The sequence below is a fragment of the Teleopsis dalmanni genome, chromosome 1 (assembly GCF_002237135.1).
Source record: "Teleopsis dalmanni isolate 2A chromosome 1, ASM223713v2, whole genome shotgun sequence".
NCBI lineage: Eukaryota > Metazoa > Arthropoda > Insecta > Diptera > Diopsidae > Teleopsis > Teleopsis dalmanni.
Window position 1 is genome coordinate 85,794,459 of NC_051846.1, and position 11,260 is coordinate 85,805,718.

At 35.7% G+C, this 11,260-nt stretch overlaps 1 protein-coding gene across 1 annotated transcript; it reads right to left on the bottom strand.

Annotated features, from left to right (window-relative positions):
- Window positions 1-1,229: 1,229 nt before the first annotated feature.
- Window positions 1,230-3,336, bottom strand: LOC119668675 (tubulin glycylase 3B-like). Its single transcript, XM_038078260.1, has 2 exons — window positions 2,047-3,336; window positions 1,230-1,991 (listed from the first exon to the last, which is right to left on the bottom strand). The coding sequence occupies exons 1-2, from the start codon at window positions 3,194-3,196 to the stop codon at window positions 1,309-1,311; spliced, it is 1,833 nt and encodes a 610-aa protein (XP_037934188.1). The 5' UTR covers window positions 3,197-3,336; the 3' UTR covers window positions 1,230-1,308.
- Window positions 3,337-11,260: the final 7,924 nt, after the last annotated feature.

Sequence of the window (11,260 nt, forward strand, 5' to 3'; positions counted from 1 at the left end):
TATGACTTCTGAAGATACTCACAATTGGTACCTCACTCCAAACACTCTCGAAAGTGCGGCAACTTTAACTCCAGTGAAGCATGACATTGCGGGTAACAAAACGCGATTTGATTTGTGAATATTATGAACCTGTAGATACCGGCACGACGTCGTACTGAGGCAGTTATATTGAAATCAAATAAAATATTTTATTGAGTCAAAGTACAAATTTTAATTGCTGCAAACGACTCTAAATAAGTTTCATAGATAAGAGAGTCACGTTCGAATAAATTCTGGCACAAGGAAAGACAAGATTGTTTGCGTCTTCATTATCAATGACAGAAAAAAAACAATTGAACTTCCTTTTTATTGTAGGTGGGGCATAACAGAAGTACTTCTGCGCTACAACAAAAATTTTTTTCTACATCTCGTTCCCGATTTTGAGTCAATAGAATTATGAAAATAAGTATATTTCATATCATTTTATAAGAACTTGATTACATTTTATGGAATCATACAGATTCTTTTAGAACCATCTATTATCACTATTGCGTACCATAAAACACTGCTCTCCTTAGTGTAGTAAGTTTTTAATATCCTTAAAATATCTTAAATCAATTTCCGCATTCACACTCAACGATATGCTGTCAATCACCTTTCAATTATCGAAGACTCTCAAAATGCCGCTTAACTTATCACAGCATCAGAAAAACGAATAATTGAACGTCTGTCAGTATTACCACCACACAGCAAATGCTTCTTTCGTCAAAAAATATTGCGTGAAAGCTCGTGGCTTGACCGATAGTATCTATTGGGTTGGAAAACAAAACGAGGAAATTTCCACAACACAAAAAATTAATAAAATGCTTTAATTTCCGATGCCAATCAAAAATCGAACAAGTGGAATCTCAAGCTTAATCCACCCTGCTTCAGATTAGCTACACTCTAGCTGGAAATCAAAGATAAAGTTCTGATAATATGTACATTATCTGCCATCTCAAATCAAGCAATGCACACTCCACTGGAATCAAACACGTTAAGGATGTATATCAAATGCCAAATTTGCCAAAGTGCGTGCACTGGACTGACAAAACCGGAACTACAAGTGAACTTATTTCTTCTGTGTTTTGCTTCAGCGAATAGTGGTTATTAACAATTTTATGCTTATTTTTTAATGAAAATGTTATAAACAATTTAAAATAAAACTTTTTTCCCAATTCTTCACTTGGAAAAATAAAAAATTTAAATTTATGTGCAGATGTTTATTGAATAGCTTTTTTCACTTCTATCCCGCACCCAAAATGTTAACAGTTTTTATGGTATTAAGATTTACATTTTTCTTTTTGTAGATTTCCTTGGTAATGGCATTGCTGCACCCGAAACTTTGGGATACGTTTCTATTTTACCTATATAATTTCTGTAGTGACTCCTGTGGATTAAACTGAAGAGTCCTGTTGGAGCGCTTGAATTTTCTGGCAAATCCACTACAACTTTCACTAAATCCTTAAGCATCTTTGGGCATAAATTAGCTGTTACTTCAGTAGAAGGTGACAAATCAGGAGTAGCATTGATCTCGAGAAGTACTGGTTCGAATTCTTCATCTAACATAAAATCACAGCCATAAACCTCGAATGAATTGGGAACAAATACTGTTCCATCAAAACTTGACATAACAGCAGCTGTCAAAATTCTAGCAATACGTGGAAAAACCTTATCATCCCAAATGTTTTCATCAGTCGACAAACATTTCAAGTAATTCTTAAACTGCTCCGAAGTCCACATATTGTATTTTGGTATACGTTTATCTCTATTAATGTCAACTTCGTATTTTCTTTGCACAGAATTATTTGTCAAGTGCACAACTTCCCTCAAATTGTTCAAGTTAAACTCCTGCGAACTAAATTTCAGATAGCACTCCTTGTATAGCCAAATCGAGATTTTATATTCGGTTATAACCTGTAGCATGTACAAGCGCATATCGAACTTTGTTTTATAAATAAGGTGAGGGCGCTCTGTAAATATAATCAAAATATATCATATGAAAAATGTACAACTGAAAAATATTACCAATATATTTTTGAACAACGTAGGACCGATTAGAGAACTGTAAAATGTCATCCAAATTTTTCCTAAGAACAATACCAATACCTCTACATTGATATCCTGGCTTAACAATCCAAATGTTAAGACAGCCATCCATTTTAAAATCAGGGTGTCGTTTGTTTATTCTTGAAATGTAATCCATACCACTATGTACACATTCGGAAAGATCCTTCAGAGCCATTTTTAATTTTGCTTTCCTTTCAATAACGTTATTGGAACTCTGTACGAAATTCCGCCACTCAGCTATATCGGTTTCTGTGTTAGTGCTGAATGTTTCATCAAGGCGTAAATATTGCATATCCTCAACATACTTTTTCAAGCAGTCTACAGCAAATGTTACTATATAGGCAGGCACTGTCCCATTCTCTGCATCGATGTTCAAATCTGGGCTGTGCAAATTCATTGATAAATATTGTATAAAGGAGCGACACTGTGTTTGCCGGAAATCATCAATAAATGCTTGTCGTTCCTCTGCAGTGCCACCTATTCTATAAAATCGCGGATATCTCATACGTGTTCCGTCAGTTTGAAACCATATCTCGTGCTCAGTGCAACCAATTAGACCAATTTTTGTCGAGAAATCTAACTTGGCCTCACGACGTACTCGATTTCTATGTGGAAGAACATCCTTACAATTATCAATCATACCCTTAGGCTGCCAAATAAAAAACGCTGGAAAGTGATGCATAATTTTCGATAAAATAACTTTTTCGTAGTCATTGCCCGGCCTGACGCATTGTATTATGGCATCCTCTGACAACTGCTGCAACAAACCAAAACGGTTATGAGGAAGTTTTTCCTTCCAGCCACGTTTAAGTAACTCAGTTCGTACGGTGTTGTAGTTTCCATAAACTAAAAATATCTTTTTAGTTCTGTAGGCATCAACGGCCTGGGAACAATACATGTTAGATCGAAGTTGCATTTCAGTTTTGTTGTACGCGTGGCAAGTAGCAATCGAAGGCTTATTCAACTTCATTGGAGGTTCAAAAGAACTATATCTCACAGTATACTTGGACGACAAATCCATTAACTCAGAGTCTAAATTATATATTAACGAACGGATCTGTGGAACTGCGTTTCCAGATGTTTTCATGCCATTATTGTTCCTTTTCATTGTTTAGAAAAATTGTTTGAACTCAGCCTTCTGGTTATTATTTTAAAAATACGAAAATGGTTTCATTGAAAAGAAGCTTAGATTGGGATAGATGTTTTGCCACTCAAGCTAACCTAAAATTTTGAAACTATTGGTTCAATATTTTTTTTTTCTGTTGTAATTGACGAGCAAATAAAAAATAATAATAAAGATGTAGCCTACTATACCCAATTTAATTTTTGATAAAATCATCCCTGTTTTTCGAAACAAAACTTTACTACAATTTTAAATGTTTCTTTTTTTAGGTTTATTAGATAAATATTATGAATTTACACTGTTTATTATAAAAGGATGTAAGTAGCCATACGGTTTAGTTAATATCTTATTTTGAAAAAGTTGATAAATGAATTAATAATATTGTACTACCTTTGACACTCATGCCATTAAAAAATGGGCTTCTCCAGTAAGAAATTGTTTGAAAAAATTCCATATATTACACCACTTTGATGATGTGCACTCCGTGAATATGTACATTGCAAAAAATAGTTTGACAATTCCAATAATTTTTCGTCAACTTATAGATCCATCTGTATTTTTCTATCAGTGAGTATAGCAAATTGTTAACTCACATAACAATAATTTAATAGAGTAAACTGTAAACATATCAGTTTATATTCAAAGTTGGTGACCAATTCAACTTAAAGCTAATCAGTATTACGGGACTATGATTGAAAAGGTATTCAAGAAGCGGTTGTTCTTTTACGATATACCTACAAAAGAAAAAGTCTGGTATAAGAAAATCTTTAAGGCTTACATAGCACTTGCAGCTATTGATGCCATATTATGCATAACCCACGACATCTGCACTAAAAATTTAATATCACTTTTATAAATACTAAATTATTCCCTTTAAATATTGAGAATTCATATGAATGGAATTCACAGACCTTGATGAAGGAGAAATAGTAATTTTATAATTTATCATAATTTTTCCTGATTTATTGACCTTAATTGGAGCTGGACTACGTAATAATGTTTGATAAGTCGAAACGTAACTCACAAATTAGCCTAATAAAGTCAATTATGGGAATGAAATCAGTAATCATAAACTTTTAACCAAGATTTTTCTGAACGACTAACTTTTGCGCATTTGTATTCGCAATATCCAATCACCCAATGAATGAATAAATAAAATGCTGTGAAAAGTGTTAGAGAGAACATTTCAATAAATATTCCTTCATGTAGGCAGCGATGACTGCAGTCAGTAAATATTACAAATCGGACAGAAAAAATCATAAAAATTGTGCGACACACTTTCCGAATTACGAAATAAGCCAAAACTTACACACACACACACACAGACATACGTATAAAGGATCGAATTTCATATTTATTTATGAGAAAAATAATCAACACCAAGGCATTGACTTGAGTGACGGCTCGAAATGTTGCATCATGTTGAGTTGACAGTGATGCGAGCTAACGAAGGAACCTGTGAGGAGGCAAAAATAAAAGCAAGCAAAAGGATATTACAAGCAATTGACACCCTTTTCCATTTGACACTTGGAATAAGAGGCTATAAGGGTAATTTCAGTAAATTGTGCGCCCCTTCGTTTGCATATTCCAATAAATAAAATGAAATACTAAAATGCGATTTTAGATATCGAATTATAAGAAGGAAGTTGATAGGAATATAACTTTTTTGTATTAAAAATTTTTGGTTAAAAAAGGAGATTGAAAGATTACAAAACATACAACGACTTATTGATTGAATTTTAATATCGGATTATATGCAAACAAAAATCAGGGACTTTATTGTACTGCCAACTCAAGTAGAGTTTTCTTCAAGTGAGAATACGTAACATATTAACCATAAATATCTCAAGTAAGATTAAATGAAATGTTAACAATTTTTGATGTTACAATAACAGCAACAATAGTTTGCATTAATCAATGCACATAAATTTTCATATAATTAAAGCCTGATTTAATTGCGAAAAGTTTATTCAGCAAACAAACAAATGTTTCTGTATATTTTTGGACAGGCAAAAAAGGCCGCAACCAATAAAATAAATTTACAATTCAGCCAAAGCCATTAAATCCCGCAATAATCGCAACTGCAATCATCATTAACAATTACAATAATCCACTCCAATGCTGTCGCTGGAGACATTCATTCACACTAAATGGCAGCCAAACGTCAGGAACGACGTTCCGGCACGCAACCCATTCTCCTTCATCCATTGTCACCTCCAAGCACGCACTGCTTGCCACCCACCACTGCACCCAATATCAACACTTCATTGATATGGATTTAATTCCGAATTATTTTATTTTGCATTTTGCATTAATAAGCGTAAATATTACAACAATTACAACAAATGTGGGAATGAACGCTTAATTGAATTTAATTCAGGTGAAATATAAACAAATGACTTCATGGCGAATATTTTCATTTTCGATCATTAATTAGGCCATATATCCAGAGCAGGATACTTGCTTTGGTTTTGGATTGTCAACTTGATAGTAGAGGCAACACGTGCTCTCTTAAGCAAATTTAAATATTATTATTTATTTAATCCTTTTATTCCTAGGTGGAACAGAGGGCCGTAACAAATAGTTTCCATTGAACTCTATCTAATGCAAGACGTTTTGTCTTTCCAGCATTTCTTAATTCGGCTTCAGTTTGTCGTTTCCAAGTGTTGCGCGGACGCCCTGGTCTTCTACTGCCTTGAGGGTTGAAATCTAAGACATTTCTTGCGATATCATCAGCGGGTTTTCTTAACGTGTGGCCAAGCCATTTGTATTTGCGCATCATTATTTCATCAGTTATTAGAGGCTGATTCGTTCTAAACCAGAGCTCATTATTGGTTATGGTTGCTGGCCAGAATACATGAAGGATGCGTCGTAGACAACGATTGGCAAAGGCTTGTAGCTGTTGTGCGTCTCTTGCCGTTAGGTTCCAACTCTCACTACCATATAGTAAAGTTGATTTTACGTTTGCATTGTACAGGTGTATGTTAGTGCGTTGTGTGATGTTGGATGAACGCCAGATTTTGTTAAGGGTTCCAAACGCTTGCTTCGCTTTCGATAGCCTGTACTGTATGTCTTGCCGACTGCCGCCGTTGTTCGAAATGTAGCTTCCCAGATAGCAGAAACTTTGTACATCTTCGATGTAGGAGCAATCTAGTTGAAACTTCGTTAAGCAGTTTGAATTGAGACGCATAGACTTGGTTTTGTTGATATTGATTGACAGACCAGCTGCCAATGCACGCTTTGCGATGTTGTTTAACGATATTTGCATCTGGGAAAAGTTATGCGTTAGTAAACAGATGTCATCAGCGTAATCGAGGTCAGTAAGTTTGTTATGAAGGCCGAATGATATGCCATGATTTGTGCTCATAGCTTCCGACATAACCACATCTAAGACTATATTAAATAGTATAGGTGAAAGAATGTAACCTTGTCGGACGCCAGACTTAATTTGGATTTGCCCGCTGAGACGCCCTTCGTGAAGTACTGAGCAGTGCGCGTCAGAGTACAAGCCTTTTACTAAATTTATTAATTTACTCGGTATACCTTTACACTCTAATGCATACCAGATGGTGGTATGGAGAAGTGTATCGAATGCACGTTTAAAGTCGATAAACAGCAAGTATAGGGGAGATCGCCATTCGCTAGACTGTTCGACTATTATTCGAAGGCTGTTTATGTGGTCGGCACATGATCGAATATGCCTAAATCCTGCTTGCTCGGCTCGTAGTGTAGGCTCAACGGCCGAAGTTAAACGTTTATGTAAGATTTGAGCAATAACTTTATAAGCTACATTTAGTAAAGTTATGCCTCTCCAGTTGGAGCATTCCATCAGGTTACCTTTCTTTGGTATATTAATAATGATGCCGTCTTTAAGATTAGGCGGTAATGACTCTTGGGACCAGAAGTTGTTGACAATTGGTTGAATAATTTGAGCAGCTGAAATTTTGTCTGCTTTGAGCAGTTCGGGGGCAATATTGTCCGGACCAGCGGACTTACCTGCTTTAAGCTGAGTTATTGCTGCCTCAATTTCACTGATGTTAGGTACATCTGTGTTTATATCGTTGCGAGCAACATGTTCGTGGTGTCTACTACATAGTTCCTGCTGAGGATAGGTGTTGTTTCCCGCTAGGAGATTTCTGTAGTGATCTTCCCAAACTTTTAGCTGATCTTCGGTAGAGTGTACTAGTTCGCCTCTGGTATTTTTTATTGGCTTTGCAATCCTGTGTTTACGTCCCACCATAGCTTTAGTGATGTTGTGTAGGTCTTTGAGCCTATGTGATTCGCTTGCTTTTTGAGCTTCTGTTGCTAAATTGTCGAGCCATCTGCGCTTATCGGCTCTAGCGCTGCGTTTAACTTTGCGGTTGGCAATACTGTAGTTGGCTTGTGCCTGCTGCTTTGTTTGGCGCGTTCTTGCCCTGTTAACCTTTTCTTTTTCTCCTTTGCGCGCTTTTATAAGATTCCATGTATGTTCGGTGATCCACGGATTATTTTGACGTTGAGGAATACCGACACTTTGTTGTGCTGCTTCAGTGAAGGCACATTTTGCTTGTTCCCAATAAGTTTCGGCTTCAAAGATTTCTTCTTCTAGTGGCAAGGGATTAGGGATTTGGGCCGATAAAAGAGATTGATAGTTATTTTGAACAGTAGGGTTGTCGAGTTTGGCGAGGTCGAACCGTTTCCTTTTGAATTGTGGCTTTCTAAAGACCGCATTTAATTTGAGTTGTATTTCACCGATTAGTAGATGGTGGTCAGAAGCCATGTCTGCACTTCTTTTATTTCTGACATCACATAATGAATGTCTCCACATTTTGCTGATGGCAATGTGGTCGATTTGATTTTCTGTTGCATTATCTGGGGAAGCCCAAGTGACTTTATGCAAATGTTTGTGCGGGAAGAGACTACCTCCTATGGTGAGGCCCATGGTGTTACATAATTCATAGAAACGCTCCCCATTATCGTTCATTGTGCCGAGAGCATGTTTACCCATCACTTGCTTTCTTCCATTGTTATCTGGCCCGATTTGTGCGTTGAAATCTCCCATGACGAGCTTTATTTCACCTCTAGGGCATTTATTTAAAACAGAGTATAGGGAGTCATAAAAATTTTCCTTGATTTGTGGGTCGGTGACTTCAGTAGGCGCGTAACACTGTATGCATGTGAGGGTTCTGGCTCGAGTTTTAAATTTTGCCAGAATTATTCGGTCGCCATGTGGTTGCCATTCTATGAGCGCTTGTTTAGCTTCTTTGGATAGTAGAAAGCCTACTCCACTTTCTCTTTTTTCGCCTGTGGCCTTTCCAGAGTAGATGAGTGTAGCGCCGGAGGATGTTTTGTATTCGCCGCAGCCATTCCATCTTACTTCGCTTAGCCCGATGAATAAAAGATTGAGACGTACAAATTCACGTTCAAGTTGAGCAAGTTTTGATGTTTCTGCTAGAGTTCTTATATTCCAGGTTCCGAATCGTTTCCGTATTTTCATTCCAATAGTCGTCATCAAAGGGAGCCGTTGGTTATAATTATTTGTTTCGGTTTCAGTAATCGTGTAGATTCAGATGAACGAGTGATTAGCCCATGCATCCTATTTATTTTACTGATTTATTTAAATATAATTTAAGTAAATTCTTTTTTACGTAACACTAATTGTTGAAGTAATTTCAAATTAAAAAAATTAACCACACATAAATGAGAAGAAAATTTATATATTTTCATTAACATGATAATCCCATTAACTTACTTAATTATTTACCATAGTTCGGTATTACAGACGTGAGGCTAGTAGTCACTGCCAGCCAGCCATCCTGTTCAGTAGCTTGCTGTGGCTAGTTGGGAGTATAGAGAGCACCCAAATTGTGATCACCTGGTCCTTGCACCGAAGATGGACGCAGACGTCCTCACAGCATTTTTCATCTGCAGGGACAGAACTAAATACCTTTATAGCCGGAGCATTTTCTGCCATTCGCAGAAGAAAACAAAGCGAGCAAAACAGCTAAATATTCGCGTTCTTAACTATGTTAATGTCGTGATTTGGTTCATACAGCTCTTCATTCCATCTAATTTGTTACTCGTTGGCAACGCGTAAGGGATCTTAGATCTGCCGAAGAATTTTTCTCGAATGTCCAAGCTTCTGCATCATACAGCAGGAAAGGCATGATAAAACACTTCTGGATCGTGATTTTGACTTATCGAGAGAGAACTTTATTCTGCAATTGTCTACTTAGCCCAAAGTAACATCAGTTGGCAAGAGTGACTCTTCGTTGAATTTGTAGACTGATGTTATATTTGGTGTATATGTTAGTTCCCAAATAAACGAAGTCTTTCGAACTTTGAACATATAGCTATCAACAGTGAGTCAACAGTGGGTCTCAAAACGCTCAAAAAATTTATTTGTTAAAAGAAAGTACTTTGCTTTGTCGTCATTTACCACAAAACCAATTTATTTCAGTTGTTTTCCTAAGTTAAAAAATGCTGCACTGACGGCACGGGTGTTCTGGCGAACGATATCAATACCGTCATCATCAATATCGTCATAATCCCATTACCTTCATAACTATTAATCAACTAAATAAAGATAAAGATGCACTTTTAAAATGAACACTGTAGAAAAAAATCTATGCGAATGGCTTTTGTTTTAATAACGAAAAATCTTAATTCACTTATTATAAAAATTATAGAAAATACAAAAAGAAATTCTTGCTGAAAATTTAATGACATCCTGTGCTCCTAAAGTTCTAAAATGTTCCTTTCGGAATGAAAATTAATTAAGTCCAAAATTTTTATTCATGTTTTGAAATTTTATTCCCGACTTAAAGTAATAGACATTTCATCACATAAGCCAGTGTGTCAGTATTCACTTGAGTATCCGGGAGGAAAATTAGGTAATCAATCCCATTGTACTTCCGAAGCAGTTGAAACAGGTTCGGATTGCTTCGTTGTATAGTGTTGGTGAAGAAGTATACACAATGAAGTTAACGGCACTTCTGGAGTCCTAGAGTAGACGGAGGACTGGATCAACATTGGTCATGTCGGGGATATAATGGGTAAGTCAAATTTTTTTAAGAAACAATAGTAACTCTGTATCAAATAGCGGAATTATGTCGTGTTATAAGCACTGATTCAAACATAATGCGTATTTACTGACGAAGTGGTAGCCTTCGTAAGGCTAATTCACTTACATTGACTAGTGTCAATGTAGCCTCTACAGTGTATTTAAAGTGCGAATAGCCATGTGAACATCTAAACTTTCAAGAAATTATGTTGTTAGTTTGAAATAGAGTTCTTTAAACGGTAAACGGATGGTTAACTTAACCATCCTGTGAAATACCACCATCGAATTTAACTGATTATGGCTTGCTGAATCAAGTTGGATGAACTAAGTGGAATTTATATCAAAAAGAGAGATTGCATAACTAGTAAAGTGGCAATCCTTGTAGTTCATGTTATTCGTCAAGTTTATGAGAGCGAATTTTAATAGCGCGATGCAACACGGGGCAGAAATTGATGCTGCTTCATACACAGTTCAAAGGAAATACTATATATGCTCTATGTTATAGTAAAGGCTGAAACCCAATATAAAATTCACAAACACTAATGGTTTTCTACTATAACTGATTGTCAAGTATTTTTTGAGTATTTCTCTATACAAAACATGTAAAAATCATGAACAATTTATTAAATAATTGTCGAGTAATTTTTAAGTATTTCTTAATATAAAATATGAGAAAAGACTTTATATAAATACAGTACATTAAACTATCTACAGTGTTAAGTAAACATAAATCAGCCCAAAAATTGTATTTTATCTTCCAATTAAAAAAACGTACGAGTAGATATCATATATAATGCGATACATGCAAGAATCAAATATAAACGCTCAATAATTTTACCTTCAATTAAACTTTTTTCAAAAATACTAACGAAACGTGAACCCGCAAAACGTTTTCGTATTTCAGAAAAAAATGAAGTGAAATAAAATGGAAAGCATTGCTCTGAAGATAATTTTGCGATTTGGAGCAGAGATTATGGAAGCGAAAATGCCTTTTTGCAGAATGCGAA

Coding starts and splice junctions, on each gene's coding strand:
- LOC119668675 (XM_038078260.1), bottom strand. CDS start 3,196: ATGAAAAGGAACAATAATGGCATGAAAACATCTGGAAACGCAGTTCCA. Junction 1,992..2,046: donor CGTTGTTCAAAAATATATTG/GTAATATTTTTC, acceptor TTATATTTACAG/AGCGCCCTCACCTTATTTAT.